We start from the raw sequence: 17,592 nt of genomic DNA, 5'->3' as shown, positions 1-17,592 counted from the left end.
CTGTCATTAATGAACACTGTCAACATCTTAATCTTTCTGTCTTAGTCAGTTGCTTCGGAGTGCTTTCACGTTAGAAGCGGATTGTATTTCTTGTCACATAATAGCTCTGAGACTAATCAGTGGCCCGGGTGGAATTAGATCTCTTTGCTGCTTGTTCATAGTTGTGCGAGCAGCAGAACATGTCGTACCCCCTGAGTGGGTGATGGGAGATGCTGTAAATCATCTAGAATTTGCCTCCAATTTGGTCAGTGCCAAAGAATATGTTGTGGCTTCTGGCACCCCTACATAGAATGAGGTTTAAAGATCCACATTTATGCAGGCACAGCAGAGGTCTTAGGACCGAAGTTGAACGATTTTCTGAAGTGCCTGGCTTAACACTAAAGAGCCAGAATTCCATAACTAGAACAGCCGTAAGCGATCATCATTTTGGCCTCTATAGATTTCAAACTCTACAACCAGTATGGATAAATACTCAATTGAGAGATGTATGCATTTATTGTGTTAACTTTGAGAAAGACAAAACACCAAAATGTGAAAGCATGGGGGGCGGGGGGGGGGGATCGGCCTAGAGAACCATGGGAAATTCACTGAGGTCAAAATGACCGCATAGGTAAAACAAACAAAAGAAAAAACATTTTCTTTGCCTTTTGTGTCATTCATATAAAAACGTTTAAATTAAAATAGACACTTTTGGGAAAAGTCATGTGCCACCAGCATTGTATTTTTAATTCAACAAAGTTATTGCACCGATACATTTCAGAAAGGCTGTGGCTGTTCTGGTGTTAAAAGGCCAACCTGAGAGTTTGTTGTAACCATGGTGGATATACTGTATGGAGCCCTACAGTGGCAGGCACAGACTCAATGACATGAGGGGACCTCAGACATCTGAGAGGGCTATAAAAAGACCAGTGACCCACAAGCAATGAATTGTGGGCATTTAGCTATCTTAAGCAGAAAGGGCTGGGGCAATTACAGGGTTCCTTCCTATCTCCCTCTTTTATAAGCCTTCCTCATTACTTCTTAGTCCTAACATAAACTGTCAAAAACCTGTTTCAGTGTTAACAGCACCATCTGGAGGATTGCAATGGAATATGCTGTGCCAGGTTCACTTCTAGGTTTGATACCTGATCATTGGGAAGTGACAAAATATCTCCCAAATTCATAAACCATTTGGGTTACTAGGCTACTGTTTCATTGCCCAAAAGAAGCACACCTCCCCAGGTGAAAAAATTGGATGGAAGTTATGAAACGGAATCTGCCTCTCCAAGGGATGATCAGACTTCATTCTTGTGCATCCCCACCAGGTACTACAATTTTGTGCAAATTTAGCAATAATCCAATAACATTCACTATCATTTGAATGTGATTGCAGTTAGGAATTTAAACAACATAGCTATTAAAGAGCACGAAAGGCAATTAGGCATAATACTTAACAGCATGTCATCATTTTGTATTTATTTTTAAATCACACGAGAAAGTGAGAGAACTACAACACAATAAATGTTTTTGAAATTACAATTGTTTTGAGTTCATAAATCACAGTCCAAACTGATCAATTATTCTTAAACCCCAGAGCCCTTGACTTATCCACCCATCAATAAAGAAAAACACTTGTGTAAGAATTGCAATCACAAGTATTGTAACCAAATTAAAAGAAAATCTACACTGAGGCAATACAGTGTCATAAGTATTAAACAGAAATATATCACAAGTTCAAACCAGAATACTGCACATTTTTTGTTCCATTAAAGTCACAATGTAACGAAAAAAAATAAAAATAACCCGACCTTAACGTCTGGATCCACAAATCTTAATCATGGCTATCTATAGTATAACAAAAAATCTGTATAATTGTCTGATGCATCATTCAGTGTGTAAGGCATAAAGTATATAATACACATTGTGTGTGGGAGGAATTTCAAGCTTGTCTGTGTATCTGGAGTGTTCTCTGAACATCCATTTACATGCTCTGATCCGATTCATCACTGCTCCGTTCTTCTTCGCTGCTTTGACCCTCGTCAGCGATCTCGTTAGCGCTGGAGACTTGATTTGCATTCATTTGGTCGGGGTTGACTTCCATTGGCTCTTCATCACCGTTAGGATTGTGTGCTGTGTGATCACCTCCTCCACCGGGTGTTGTTAAAGACAACTCTGGCGTAGCTGCTCCTCCGTGGCTGATGTCATCACTCGTCAGGTTTTCAGGGCCGGGCGAGGAGTAACCCAGACTACTGCCGAATGTGAGGCGCAGGTTCTGCTTTTGATTAGCTTTGCCATCTTCACTTGACTCATCCCCGTCTTCGGTGTCTCGTTTGGCTGGGTCGTCTTTTCCGATCGGCAGGCTGTCCGCAGCGGATGGCTTGGTGGAGGACTTCACATTGGTCCTGATGTTTCTTCGCGAATCTTCTTGGGATGGGGGACACGCGACTTGTTTCTCATACTTCCGATCGATATCGGTTTCCTCACTAGAACGAGCAGAATTGCTTTGCTGATCGAAATCAATGATAGTATGAGATGGCTGAACTTGGGCAGAAGCAAAGGGCAGTCTGTCTGTCTGGCCAGTGCTCTTTGTGTGCTGAGGGGAGCGGATTGATACGGTGGATTCTTTCCCGTACACATGACTATAATCGACTATTCTAGTCATTTCTGTAGCTGTCGCAACAGGACGTTGATCCATGGAAGGCCTTAGGTCATGGACATTAGTATATCCTTTGCCATACTGGGTCTTCATTGCCATTTTATTTGGATATAGGAATCCTGCCTTCGCTGACCATATCATCTGTATCTGCTTTGGGCACCACACAAAATCATCTTTACGGTCATAATTCATGTAGGCAAACTTGATCAGATTCCTGCGTTTTGCCTTATCGAGCACGGCAAACACGAAGTAGTTGAGGACGCTCTCCTTGACGTTTGGAAGTTCTCCGTGGACAAGGGTCTCCTCCAGGAAGAAGCGGACCAGGGGGGCTTGGTAGTGAGCGAACCCCAGGGTTCCCAGGCACTTCAGGATGCGGGTGATGCGCAGGTTGTTGTGCGTGTTACTGTCATGGACAAACAAACAAAAATGAAATAGACAAATAAGCAAAGAATCAGGGCTTAATCATTAATTTTGTTTTGCTTAATATTAGTTTTGATTTGTTTGATCAAATTGGGAGATAGTTAACTTGTTAAGGTTGTAGAATTGTTCCCTCCAATTTGAGGCTCTCCGGACCTCTCCTGTGTCCTCATCGTACAACTCGATACCATAGAAGTCCAGCATCAGCTTGTAAGACTTCAACAGATTCTCTTTTGCCATGTCGCTTGCAAGAAAAGCCTGATGGGTACAATTTTAGTCAGAATATGTGAGGAACTTTTCTGTAGACATTATGATTGTCAGTAACTTGTGGCATGTTACCTCAATTTCTTCTATGGTCAGTTCGCTGGCTTGATAGTTGACACCTGGCTCTTGAAGTGGGAACAACCTTTGCGAGAGAGAGAGAGAGAGAGAGAGAGAGAGAGAGAGAGAGAGAGAGAGAGAGAGAGAGAGAGAGAGAGAGAGAGAGAGAGAGAGAGAGAGAGAGAGAGAGAGAGAGAGAGAGAGAGAGAGAGAGAGAGAGAGAGAGAGAGAGAGAGAGAGAGAGAGAGAGAGAGAGAAACATTGCATATAACAACAATATTTTAACTTTCTTCTTCATATTCCTAAACAACAAATCATGTCTAATTACAATTCAGTGCTCCTTTGCTCATAACTTACCATTGAATAAAGGTATGTACCCGCTCCAGTTTGTCATAGTTTCCATACCATTCAGAACTGTGAAACTCATCTATGGAGATGCCTAAAAGCAATAGAAATGCAGTCTGTCAAACACTTAAAGTAAATTCACATAAAATATGTGAGGCTAAGATATGGGTTACTCCTAAATAATAGGCTTCTGATGTAGATTCACATTGAAAAATAAATCACAGTCTACAGCTTCATACCACATGCAACTGTACTTACTGTCAGGAGAAGAGGGCCTGAGTCCAAGGTAGAAATCCAGATTAGGCATGTCATCCTGCTCAAGTAGATGAGAGAGGAAATCAATGTGATCGTTGGTCATAGACAATTAAGCAATAGTTGAATCTTATAAAAACATCAATCCAAAACTATGGGCATGTGTCAAGTGTACTTACTGCCTGGTTCCAGCGTTGTCTCCTGCTTTTGAGCTGCAAAAAACATGCTATACTGAATAAAAGAACAACATATATGCATAGAGCCTATGTTTAAAAGTGTGTGTGTGTGTGTGTGTGTGTGTGTGTGTGTGTGTGTGTGTGTGTGTGTGAGTGAGTGAGTGAGAGAGAGAGAGAACAACTTACAGGGTAGTCACGTCTGTAGTTCTGCATGTCTCTTGCTGCATTTTTGAATCTGCCAAACTTGTGCTGGGACACAGTAAATAAATGAACATGTGTGAATATTACAAGTATCCAACATTCAAAATCAAGGCATTCAGTTTCACCACTGGCCTTCCTTTGCATGGTCGCATGTGGTACAGGCCCAAGGCACATCTTTGCACTTTAATGTGTAAGTGAACACACTGGAATAACTTGCAAGGCAAGACCTCGCAAGGCATGTCATCGCAAGACATCACGATGTCACTTTCGTGACACAAAACATGACGCAAAACGTGACAGACAGACACCGCTACCCGCCCGTCCATGAGGCAATTTTATTATAAGGATATTAGGCTAGAGCTAATCTTAACTCCCCATAGAAGATTAAAAAATACCCTATCACAGTAACTAAGGTCACTACAAACACTAATAAGTAGCCTACCACAGGCGCACCAGATATATGGGAATTACAGGAATATTATGCGTCAAAAATGAAACCAGTCTAGTAAACTTGACTCACATAGCTGGATACTCTCGGGCGATCGACCCGAAGAGATTTGCTTGTGGGCGAGCTCTCCCAAGTCGAGTCGTACTCGCAGTACAACTCGTCTGTGTTCTCCACTCGATACTCCCGGCTGTCAAACTCCTCACCGTCCTCCTCCTCAGTCGTCCTCGGCCTTTTGCGTGAGTCTGCAGCAGGGCCCAAGGCGCAGGACTCTGCGGCCCTCTCACCTGCAGAAGTGCAAAGCACATTTACTCAAATACTGTATGTACTTCAGTACAATTTTGAGATATTCTACTTGAGTATTGTCATTTTATGTTACTTTATCAGCTAACACTTTATTTGGATAGTCCATCTACTAGTGATGCGCGGGTCAGGGTTTTTTAAGGCCCGCCCCAACCCGCCCCAACCCAACCCAACCCAACCCGTCATTGGAGCCAGCCCGCCCCGCCCAGCCCGTTAAAATATCTGAAAATTCCGAACCCAGCCCAACCCAGCAGCCCGCAACGGCCAATTTAATGTAATATGTCTCCGGACTCAGGAGGAGCACAGCAGAGCTTCCAATGTGTGAAAATAACTCTGTCTCTTTCCCCCACACACAGACACTCACATGCTGCCGTGCGCGACAACAGTTGTAGCCTACTGCTCTGGATGAGTTGCACGGCTGCTTTCATGTCGGTCTTTCTTCAATTAATCCATGGTCTTCAAATGGAGGTACTGTAGCAGGTAGAGGTAGGCTACAGAAACCGTTCTTATTGTTCCCCATTTCTTTTAATTACCTTGTTGCAGTAGTAACGTAGCAGGTGCGCAGACCGCTTGCAGATACTCCCTGTCTGATTTCTTTTAATGACCTCATGCGCTCTCAATTGGTCACAGCCTACTCACGTCGCAGTAAATTTAAGCAATATCACACGAGAGGGAGTGCGGTTGTTGGCTAATATTGGCACTGCTGTGATTCGGTCGCAGGCTCGAGGCCGCAGGCCGAAGATAATCACAGCAGTGTGGTTCTGGGTGACCCGCGCATCACTACCGTCTACAGAGTAGGCTATTCATAACATCAGTTGACATTCAACAATCCACTGTTTGGCTTTGTCTGTTGTACTAGCTGTATGTATCTATGTATGTGTGTATGCATAGATGTATGTATCCCAAAGCAAAAGTTAAGACAATAATTGATTAACTAAAAGTAAGGGTAAATAACAAGATAACACAAACTACATTAAACAAATGAACAGAACAGGTGAGGGAGAGCAACTGAATGGTCTGAAAGTCTTCTTAAGTCCTATGAGTAACACCGGGGCCAGGTGCACCCAATCAGCCTAATGACCCCAACACCAGGCTCCTGCAACTTGTGCAAGACAGGGCCAGCAGAGTGGGAGGGTCATCACACTTTTAGATGTTTTATTACAGGAAGTGTATGAAACACATGACCAAAATAGTCATGCAATCTGTCATTGTGTTCCTTATGGTTGGAATTCTAGTGAAAATAAATCATTACCCTTTTTGCTGGAGACCCCACTTTGAGAACCTTTTCCAGGTGCCACATTAAAGTGATGACAGGCATACACAGGCATGTATCAATAATGTATCAGGGAATAATAATTCAGTAATATAATATTCATGGTATTCTGTTACATCATCACACGGCCATCTTGGTAGGACAATAACAGGTGATTGTAATCAATTAACGGGTTATTACAATCAAATGACAAAAACAGCCAATGAGCTGTGTGACGTACAGCTGTTACATAATTTATATTCTTAAAAGGGCCAGTCCAGAGCCATATAATAGAAGAGTTCCAACATCTCCATTCAATCCAATGGACCAGTTTTTTTTTCCAGGAAGTAGAAAGTGGAACTCTTGAGTTAAAAAAAACTGTCGAGTTGCAGCAAAATAGACAGTTTGTGTTGTACTCTGAAAGGGTTTTTCATCCCTTGAATCAAATTGTACATTATCAGCTTTATTTTAGCATGCAAAAGTAGCGCGAGACCCATTCCTGGCTGTTCATTGGCTAATGAGTCTCACATTTTGGTCCTCCGCTGACGCCACTCTCGGACACTAGGCCAGTCTACATGAGTAGTAGGCCACTTTTACTTTTGTTGCTTTAACCTACATTTTGATGCCAATACGTCCTACTTTTAGCCTACTTAAGTAACAATTTGAATGCAGGACGTTTTATACTTTTATACTGTGTGAGTACTTCAACTACTTGATCCACCACGTACTGCTCACCTGTCACAGCGGGACGCCCAATGTGTTCCACGCGGGCCTCTTCAACATCTTCTTCCGCAGTGCTTTTGCGAGCCGCCGGTTGCGGGGGCTCTGCGGCCCTGCTGCTCCCACCTGTCCCAGCGAAGCCCCCCATGGGTACCACCACACATGACCCCTCCTCGGCGTCCACTTCTGGTGCTTTTTTCACGGAATCTCGGTCGTACTTGTCGCTTATTTCAGGACCCCCCTGCCTTGGCCTTTTGAACCCTAACGCCAAGAAGCCTGTGATGACGCCAAGTACCGCTGCTGCGAACACCGTCAACTGAGTGAAGCGACGCCGGGGGCAGAAAGACCCGAGCACTGCACCCACTCTCCCCACCACCCCGAAGGATCGATAGAGAAAACTGAACATCGTTCCCGACGGCATGCGGTGAGTTTGTGTCTGTGTTTTTGTGTTTTGTTGTCTCCTCTGTGGCTGCTGCTCTGCGTCAGGTGCCGCCGAGCTCGACTTTCTGTTCTGGTGCTTTTGTCGTCCGTTGTTTCGCTTTCGTTTCTTCGGCCTAGGCCAGCTCATGAGTTCAGGTTGTCTTCAGTAACTTTAGAGAAGTCGCGCCCGAATACAGCCTTTCTTTCACAAAGAAAAGCCCACAGCAGCACAGCTGAGCTGAGCTTCCCCCAACTTGTCAAGCACCCCGAAACATCCGCGTTTTGATGGCTTCCTATGAAGAAAGCGGATTGATGTTGCTGGTGTGACTTCCTTGTCTGTCTGTCTGCTGCTCTGCTGCGAAAGTGAAACTTATGTGCAAGAGACGCTCCTCCTCATTCTGTCTCTGACTGTCTAACCTCGCGTCACCAGGCTCTACTGACTGTCATAACTCCAAAGAAAGAAAGAAAAGAAATAGCCTAGCCAAGTGGTTCTCAAAGTCCACTGCCCATAGTGGTGCCTGGAGAAGTGGGTATTCCCTTCATTTATGACCCACCCACCACTGCCATAGTGGTTTTTAAGCACACCCCTGATTGTAATGCACAGTACAGACAGTAGCTAGATTAAAATGTGCTTGATGGTATCTGAGGTAACCCTACTACGGGTTGTACCTGTAATTCTTTACACTAAGATAAACAGGAACATTTTGAGGTTTTGTCATTTATAGGTTATTATTGATTATTGATTTTCTCTGTCTGGCCCACTTGACACCAAATTGGGTTGCATGTGGCCCGTGGACTAAAATGAGTTTGACACCCCTGAGCCATAATCAGCATCCCTTCCCCGCTTCCCACTGATGGTGTCACCGATGATGTCATCAGTGATCGAGTGACTCGAGCAATTGTGACGTCATCATCACTGATGTCAGTGTGTGATGTCACTCAAGCAAGTTCGCTGCTGAGTTTTGGCCTGTCTGATCTGGGGGGCAGATCTCTCTCTCTGCTTTGTTCAGCTCAACAGTCGTGGTCAACCTAGTCTGACTGCCTGGAAGCAGGCTGCTGGTCTAAGCTCTGCCATTGGTGCCGACATTAGAGAGATTGGATGGCCCTGATTTAGTTACTTTTATTTTGTGTTTTGGCTTTGACCACAAACCCCTTTAAATCAACAGAAGCCTTTCCTAGTTGTCTGAAACTTTTAATGTAGTAATTGAAAGGCAACACAAACTGCCATTGATGTGAAAACAGCTATGTTCCATGTTTTAATCATTAATAGGCTAGTGTTTTGCCCTTCAGATCAGGGCTTTAGCAATGCCTCACTATATTTCCCATTGACTAATTACTCTCTGGCATAGCTGCAGACTTCTCTTGGAAATGTCTCTTCTTTATCTTGTGGGAGTTGTATTTAGGCTGCTGGTATGTCCGAGTGCTTTGCTGCTTAGAGTTGGATCCAAAGTTAAGGGTTAGGCTCCTATTGACCAAGCAGATTGGCCAACCATGCAGTCAGCCAGCCAATATTGAATAGAATAGATAGAATATAATACTTTGAGAAACAGATTCACATATTTCTCTTAAAGAGAGCCATACAAAGGGGGGGGGGCATAACCAGAAACACATAGGAAGAACATAGCCGATTCTCCAGGGACAAGATGAAATTACATAGATTGCCAAATAAGAGGCCATATTATTTGTGTTGTTTTGGCTGTGATCTTGTGTGGAAAATGACATAATGGCTACACATTTTAAAACACAAAGACTGCAGTCAGCTGTAATTTACTGTAATTTGAGAAAACAATGATGGACGAAGAAAATACAGATCCCCAGCCGGCCAGAATGAGGCACCTTTTCCTTAAGGTGGTGTCACAGTGGAATTCAAAGACCATGTCCATGCCCTTTAGGAGAATAAGGCTCAAAGGACTGTTCACATTAGCTGCAACGTTCAACACTGTTTCCCTCTGTGACACTCATGTCCTGTCCCCAAAAATACTTCTGTTCTGCTTATATGCCAGCTAATATAATGCATTTGTTTTTAGACATTAAACAGACTAGGCATCTAAGCAACTAACCATTCCTAGGCTCGCCCGCTGCGCGGCCTCACCTTGGCTGCTCCTTGATGGCATACTTCAGGGATGCTGGGTCACCTGTCCTGGAGCTGGCAACATACAGCTGTCCATGGCTGAAGACGGGGGGGGGGGGGGGGGGGGGGAGATCTGTCAAGTCCCCACTGGGACTTGATTTTGCCCTTATGACATCACTGACATAATCAGTGGGACTCCTATGCCATCACTGATGATGTCACAACTGATTTTATGACAGTGGTAGTTTCATTGTTACATTTTCTCACTCATTACAGGAAGAAGCATAATTATATGATATGTGATCATCACAACAAGCCTCTTTATCTCCTTTGCCATCAGCCTCTCTCTTCTCAGTGTGACAGCATGATATTTGCATGGCGACGTGTGGACAGATGACTGTCCAGGCTTCAGTGTGACAGCATGATGTTTGCATGGCGACGTGTGGACAGATGACTGTCCAGGCTTCAGTGTGACAGCATGATGTTTGCATGGCGACGTGTGGACAGATGACTGTCCAGGCTTCAGTGTGACAGCATGATGTTTGCATGGCGACGTGTGGACAGATGACTGTCCAGGCTTCAGTGTGACAGCATGATGTTTGCATGGCGACGTGTGGACAGATGACTGTCCAGGCTTCAGTGTGACAGCATGATGTTTGCATGGCGACGTGTGGACAGATGACTGTCCAGGCTTCAGTGTGACAGCATGATGTTTGCATGGCGACGTGTGGACAGATGACTGTCCAGGCTTCAGTCAATGGACATCCTGCTCTTAATGTCTTCCTGTGGGGAGATAGCGGGATGCATGAATCTGCCATCCTGTAGATATGAGATCAGTACATCCGATAGTGAAGCGTCATTACTTCACGGACGGCGTCGTTAGAGGGCGAGTCGTTAAAACTGCGCGGCCCTTATTATATGAAAAATCACCTGATGTGTTTCTTGAAAGGATCGCAAAGTCCACACAGCGTTGGACTGATTTAACGTGACTTTCTCATATTCTCTCTGTGGGTTTGTGATTTGTTTTCAACATGATAAGGGTGAGCGTTGCATAATGAACTCATATTGAATGATAATGATGCATGTGAGCAGTGTACGGTGTCATTGAGTGGACTTTGCAACAAGGCTATTAGCTTATCTTTATCTTGCCCCATAATTGCCCTTGAGCAGCTGTCCACACAGAAAACCACAACTTGTCTGTATGATCATCTGGGTGGCTTACTGGCACTGGCAATAGATTTTTATTTGTGCTCAATAAAGCTGGACGAGGTGCTGAGGTAGGCTACCCACCATACTATAGCCATATTGCCCCAAGTTGAATGGGGGCTGTAAATGTGGATTTTAATGACAGATCTCGGAGTCTTTATGGTCTGGTTAAGTGCACGAATAACCCACATGAATTGGAATGCCCTCCTGAAGTAGATGTGAACTTCATGCAGGATATGAAAGGGAATGTTACAGCATGGAGCTCCACTGCTCAGCCCCATTGGTTGGCTACTCTGCTGTGAACTCACGATTAGCATGCTGTTGAACGGAAAGGCAGCTGATGCCATAGAGAGGCAATGTGGAACGTCACTTCCTGCTTCAGCACTGTACCAGAGGTTTTCGTCCGCCATTTTATTTTCCCATAGACATTTCGTAAAATGCGTATAAAAAGAGTTTGACTTGGTCAAACCAAACGGTTCGGCTATATTTAGAATCGGGAGAGACCATAGAACATTTAACTCGGACCAAAACTGAAAAAAACAACATTGAAAAAATATTTTCTTTATACCCGCATTTTCTTAACGTTTTGGTCCGAGCGAAATGTTATGCGGTCTCTCCTGTTTCTAAATATATCTGAACCGTTTGGTTTGAACAAGTAAAACGACTTTTATAAGCATTTTACGAAATGTCTATGGGAAAATAAATGGCGGATGGAAATTTCTGGTACAGTGCTGATGAAGCAGGAAGTGACGTTCCACTTTAGCTCTCTATTGAAAACCTGCCTGACAGTAACGCTGCACAAACCAGAGCGCTAACTCTCCACACACACCCCACCCACCATGTGACATGTTCAGGTTTACATCATCATGCTCCTGAGAGCCTAAGTGCAGTGTGTGACATTTAACACTGGGGCCATTACACACACATGTACACACACATGCACAGCTACACACACACACATGCACAGCTGCACACACACACATGCACAGCTGCACACACACACATGCACAGGCGATCTGTGCTCTCTCTCTCTCTCTCTCTCTCTCTCTCTCTCTCTCTCTCTCTCTCTCTCTGTTTCTCTCTCTCTCTCTCTCTCTCGCTCACTCAGTGTGTTGGACTTAGTTAATGATGAAGGCTCAGTTGATCGCCCAGCGACTAAGTGTGCTTGATAAAGGTCAACGCTGTCCACATCCAATGCTTCAGCGCTCACACTAATACTTTACTTTAGCCGAGCGCATTGTGAATATACTCTGCACATGAACGCTTCACAGGGCAAAGTCATCAGGGAGTAGACTATAGAAAGACCAGCTGTTTCTGCTGTGCTCTTCGTGTGTGTGTGTGAGTGTGCGTGTGTGTGTGTGTGTGTGTGTGTGTGTGTGTGTGTGTGTGTGTGTGTGCGCGTGTGTGTGTGTGTGTGTGTGTGTGTGTGCGTGTGCGTGTGTGCGCACACACTTTGAAGTGCCCTGGAAATTAAATGAATTAAAAAAAAGCCTTGGGATAGATAACACAGTAAGATTTGGACCAAAGTTTGGTCAAATGAGACCATGAGGCCACGAAGATCTGATTATAAATTCAATATATATTTTTCCCCCTCTAGGGATTCATAACACAACTCATTTTGGCTTCAGCTGGTCTGGGTGATATTCGGCCACTCTGCCTTCCTCCTCACACTCCTCTTTCCTGCACTGTTGATAGTGCCATAGGCCAGGAGTTGCATCACCATTTACAATATTCATATTTGTGTGTGTGTGTGTGTGTGTGTGTATGTGTATGTGTGTGTGTGTGTTTGCGCGTGTGTGTGCGTGTGTGCGTGCACGTGTGTGCGCGTGTGCCGAGCTGCAGCATAGATGCACAAAATGTGATGACGCTTCACAATCTGAGGGACAGACAATGATGAGAAGTGAGAACTATTAAAGAATAAACTAAAATAGGAAGACTTGCCCTGACATCACAACTTTATCTGATGCTGCATTTTATATGTTTATCTTACTTTAATTATTGCCATGTCTTGTTCCAACACTATTTTTGCTTTGTCAGCGTTATGCTAATGAACTGAATTGATGGGACAACAGGTGTAATTTTGAGTGCTGTATTGATTTATTCTTCCTATCCAGCCTGTGCTGCTGCATCATTCATTTTTGCATTCCATGATTCATGATTTGAATTTGTCTGCTTGACACAATTAAAACACTCTTGTTGCGTTAATACACTCGCTGTGTGCACTGAATGCAGATCTTTCTTTCTCAATGTTGTGCAGGCTGCAGCAGAGAGAGGGAGAGGGAGAGAGAGGGAGAGAGAGGGAGAGAGAGAGAGACCACGTGTGAAAATCAGTGTATTTTTGTTCTCAGGCAGTGTGTGATGATACGGTAATTAACATCCTGTGGAAAGCCCGGGTCCCGCCAGCTGGAGCTCAGGTAACCCGCGGCAGACACTTCACCTGCTCGCTCACACGGGACGGGACGGTGTGTATCTTGATAATAAATAGGTAGCTGCAATTTCAACCGACAACCTGTTGGCTCAAACCGTAACTCTAGGAGGCCAAAGGCGCCTCTTGTGTCAATCACACCCATCGCTGAACATGAATGGAGAGGATCAAGGAGGCGCCTGTGTGTGCGTCCCTGCCTTGACCTGATGCGTTTTGTTTGCGTCTTCTTCGTCCCCTCCTCGGAGCAGCAGGCAGCACCCTCCCCCCTGCTCAGCTCAGCGCTCTCCCTCTGCTCAGCAGCAGCACAGGCTCCAGTTCCGGCTCGGATGTACGAGGATGAAGCCACGGGACATCAGGACCCTCGCCCTCATCCCCATCACGGTGTCCTACCTGCTCATAGGCGCCGCGGTGTTCGGCGCGCTCGAGTCGAAGAGCGAGACCTCCAAGAAGAAGGACCTGGAGCAAAAACTCCACGAGCTCAGGAAGAAGTACGGCTTCACGGAGGAGGACTACCGGGAGATGGAGAGGGTGGTCCTCCAGTCGCAGCCGCATCGCGCGGGGAGACAGTGGAAATTCGCCGGGTCTTTTTACTTTGCCATCACTGTTATCACGACAATTGGCAAGTAATTGTTTTACACTTACCAGCCGGTGGCTTTATCTGAAAAAGCGCAGGACAATCAGCAGTCAGGAGTTGTGAGTGAAGGTGTGCGTTTGCGTGTGTGTAGACTGTATTAGTGTGTAGTAGGGGTGCTGCTAGTCGGTGGGAAAGGGGGCGCACCTTCATGGGACCCCAAACTGGAGGAGGGCTGGGACCCTTTGACGAAGAAGGGTGACACTGTGCTACATTACATTGCATTGGAGTGGGGTGGAGTATGTGTGTGTCTGCGTTTCCAATCATGTTTTACGAGCTGACCTTAACCCATTGATACCTGATGCAGCATTTGTGTGTGTATCCCTTTAAGACCGCGAACCGCGTGACGCGGTTCGCTGTCTTAAAGGGATACACACACAAATGAGGGATATACACGCAAATGCTGCATCAGGTATCAATGGGTTGAGGCAGGGACGGGGACTCAAATTTGTGGACAAATACAACAGCAGTATGGCATTAGATACGCTTTGTGATAATAATCCTGTAAAAGGATTGCAATTTGCAATCAAGGATGCCAGATCAGAGTGACGTCAAACTTTATCAGACACCTTTAAAAAGATGGACTTTGATTGTTGTTTTTTCCTATTGCAGGGTAGCATAATGCAGTAGGCTAACTGATTATGTACACTTGTGGTAGTTTAATGTAGGTTATTATCATTGTATTTAACTAGTGCCTGATATTAATACATAAGATAGATAACAATGTAATCAGCCGGCTGTAGATTTCTTAGAGATTATGGTTATTGTTATGGTTTAACTAAGCAGACCACCTGTGACTTGACTCAGACACATGACCAAAGACTTGAGACTTGACTTGAACTCAAACTCAAACTCAAAGACGAGACTTGACTTGAACTTGTTTTAGTGACTCGTGAGCATCTCTGCCTTAAAGGTGCAGTGTGTAGTTTTTGCCTGCGGTGGAATAAAATAAGCGTATTTGTCAGAAATGTAATATAATATTCAAAAGTATGTTTTAATTAGTGTATAATCCCATGAAAATAAGAATTGCGTTTTTCCTTACCTTAGAATGAGCCATTTATAGCTACATCAGAGCGGGTCCCTCCCCAGAGGCCACCATGTTGGATTCAATGTAATTGTATTCAGTTGATTGCAATCTGCAAACTCACCATTAGATGCCGCCAAAAACTACACACTGCATCATATGTAAAGTAGACAGTAGTACTGTACCTGTGTTATGTGACCTGTAGTCTACTGTGACTTTGTAGGTTATGGGCACGCTGCTCCACGCACAGACGCTGGCAAGACCTTCTGTATGTTTTACGCTGTCTTGGGCATTCCTCTGACACTGGTCATGTTCCAGAGCCTGGGCGAGAGGATCAACACGTTTGTCCGATACCTCCTGCGCAGGGCCAAGCAGTACATGGGCTTACGGAAGACCGATGTGTCCATGTGGAACATGGTGCTGGTGGGTATCCTGTCGTGCATGAGCACCCTGTGCCTGGGAGCCGCCGCCTTCTCCCACTTTGAGGGCTGGACCTTCTTCCACGCCTACTACTTTTGCTTCATCACCCTCACCACCATCGGCTTTGGGGACTTTGTGGCCCTGCAGAAGAAGGACGCCATCCAGAGGCGAGCCCCGTACGTGGTCTTCTGCTTCATGTACATCCTGGTGGGCCTGACGGTCATCGGAGCTTTCCTCAACCTGGTGGTCATGCGGTTCCTCACCGTGGAGCCTGACGTGAGGCCCGAGGCAGATGAGGGAGAGGAGCAAGGAGCGCAGCCTAAGATCTCAGACTGCGGGGAGCGGGAGGAGACGCAGGGGGACGACAGGGAGGTGTTGGAGGCTGATGCAGGTGCTCGCGATATGGAGCATCATGAAGACGGGCACAGCAGCCGATGCACCCTGACCCTGCCCATGGAGGGGGGCACCAGTCGTACCAATCTGCTCCTCTCTCCAGCAGAGGAGGCAGACATGGCGGGCATGTCGGGAACTAGAGAGCAGGATAAGCTCTTGGAAGCAAGCAGGCTCAGTGCCTGGCTCTCCCACATGTGCTGTGGCCTGTGCGTCTATGACAGGCCCTCTGCATCTCACTGTGAACAGTCCAGCTGCCACAGCAACCCTGTGTTTTACAACTCTATCTCCTATAGGGTGGACCAGGCATCGTCCAGCTCCCTGCCAGACTCCCCCGGCAGTGCAGCTCCCTGCCTGGGCAACGGCAGTCCTCACATGAGGAGGAAGTCATTCTAGCTCTGTGGAACTTTTGACTTACAAGTCTAATGCTACGTCCACACAAATACAGATATTTATGGAAAAAAATACACGCAGTTTTGGCCACAACAACGGTGTTTTACACTTGCACCACACATCTTGCGCGACGGCTACCTTGCTGAACTGCTGCGGAGCTGCTGCCTTCCAGTAAACCAAGCAAGAGCCGAGCCGCTGCTGTGTGTTGTTGCTGGGAACATGCGTGAGCGCACAGGCACTGTGTTAGGATACCTCTCCGTCCACACGACAACGCAGAAAACATTTAAAACGGCTATTATCTCCTAAGGCAAGGTGCGGATTCCACACTCACTCACCCTGCCATTTGTCCCCGCAAAGAGTGGAAAATAGTTCTGCTTCAGCGGATAAGATCCGCGCTCACTTCTCACAAGAGGACAAGTCAGCGATGCTTTGGTTGCCTGGCAACAAGCTGAGCGCTCCGCGTCGTTTCTGGCCATTATTTTTTTTCAAAAGCCAGCCGGATCACGTATTTCAAGCAGAGGAGTAAAGTAAGAGAAATACAGCAAACGAGGTTGAAATACATAATTAAACGTAACAATAGTCTACTGATTACATGTAAAGTAGCAGGTTCGTAGGTTCATGATCGTGACACATGCTCAATACAACTTAAACAGCAATTATGTGAAAATTGAGGTTATGACGTCAGCGCCGTCTTCAAAAAGCTCCGTTTCAGACCTTGGAAGGTGTTTTCCAAAAGCTTTGTTCCTCCATTTTCTTGTGGACGGGAGACCATAATGCAGAGAAAATTCTGTTTCCAAAAATATCTGTATATGTGTGGATGGACCCTAAGAGGCCCTTGTTTTGGACTTGGAGCTTCTGTATGCACCACAGAACAGAACAGAACCTCTAATCCTTCTGCTTGGTGGAACAAATGTACCTGTACTTTCCTAGTCATGAATGTGTGATTTTCCAGATCGAATATAGCATAATGTACAATTTCTAATATCATTTTTCTACGTTGTAGTTTTATTGATTAACTAAAAATGTGTGTAAAAAGAAAGAAAGAATGAAAGTATGTGAGATCTGCAAACGCATGTTTTCCACACTTACTGATACAATAGGAAGTGTATGGTTAACTTGGTCAACTGAGCAGGATGCGGTATATTTGCGTGTATATTTTAAGGTGTCAAACATTCAGCAATCTTGTCACCTCTGTGACCCGCAATGTATTTCCACTCAGTTATCTTTGGTTTTGCTTCTAACGTACACTCCGTCGCTCTGGCTGGTTCCCTAGGTAACGTACGTTTCCATCCCCGCCGCTTAGTGCAGTGGAAAACTGGAGCTGGACACGCACAGACGTGACAGGTGACTGTGCTGCATCCAGTCATGGTCTATGGAGTGTCACCTTGAGTGGGATCAACAGAGAAGGAAATCGCAGTAGCCTGATCGCAGTCAAATTGTGTCATTTTGAAAAGGTGTCCTCCTGCCACATTAATGTGGTTTCCTTTTTTCTTTACACTTTGTGGATTGTTTTATCGAGCAGTGGTTCTCAAACTTTTTCACGTC

The 17,592-nt window shown here is 45.3% G+C and overlaps 1 protein-coding gene and 1 pseudogene across 2 annotated transcripts; one reads left to right on the top strand and one right to left on the bottom strand.

Annotated features, from left to right (window-relative positions):
* Positions 1 to 1,446: 1,446 nt before the first annotated feature.
* Positions 1,447 to 7,823, bottom strand: LOC310798240 (uncharacterized protein). Its single transcript, XM_083660723.1, has 9 exons — positions 7,083 to 7,823; positions 4,868 to 5,079; positions 4,333 to 4,395; positions 4,150 to 4,182; positions 3,977 to 4,031; positions 3,731 to 3,812; positions 3,392 to 3,458; positions 3,162 to 3,310; positions 1,447 to 3,038 (listed from the first exon to the last, which is right to left on the bottom strand). Exons 1-9 carry the CDS (start codon positions 7,633 to 7,635, stop codon positions 1,961 to 1,963), a joined length of 2,292 nt encoding a protein of 763 aa, XP_083516849.1. The 5' UTR covers positions 7,636 to 7,823; the 3' UTR covers positions 1,447 to 1,960.
* Positions 7,824 to 13,525: 5,702 nt separating this feature from the next.
* LOC310798507 (potassium channel subfamily K member 15 pseudogene) lies at positions 13,526 to 16,050 on the top strand (annotated as a pseudogene). The gene is made up of 2 exons: positions 13,526 to 13,808; positions 15,068 to 16,050. The product of its transcript is annotated as a potassium channel subfamily K member 15 pseudogene (transcript).
* Positions 16,051 to 17,592: the final 1,542 nt, after the last annotated feature.

This window comes from Poromitra crassiceps, assembly GCF_964638095.1.
Source record: "Poromitra crassiceps genome assembly, chromosome: 25".
In the NCBI taxonomy this organism is placed as follows: domain Eukaryota; kingdom Metazoa; phylum Chordata; class Actinopteri; order Beryciformes; family Melamphaidae; genus Poromitra; species Poromitra crassiceps.
Note: the sequence above shows the minus strand (reverse complement) of the source record. Positions and strands in the feature narration are given on the sequence as shown.

Bases quoted from the DNA above. Each gene is read 5' to 3' on its own strand.
- LOC310798240 (XM_083660723.1), bottom strand. From the start codon at position 7,635: ATGAGCTGGCCTAGGCCGAAGAAACGAAAGCGAAACAACGGACGACAA. The intron at 5,080-7,082 runs GTGAGCAGTACG...GCACTTCTGCAG, and splicing joins TGGGCGTCCCGCTGTGACAG to GTGAGAGGGCCGCAGAGTCC. The intron at 3,459-3,730 runs GTAAGTTATGAG...TCTCTCGCAAAG, and splicing joins GTACATACCTTTATTCAATG to GTTGTTCCCACTTCAAGAGC.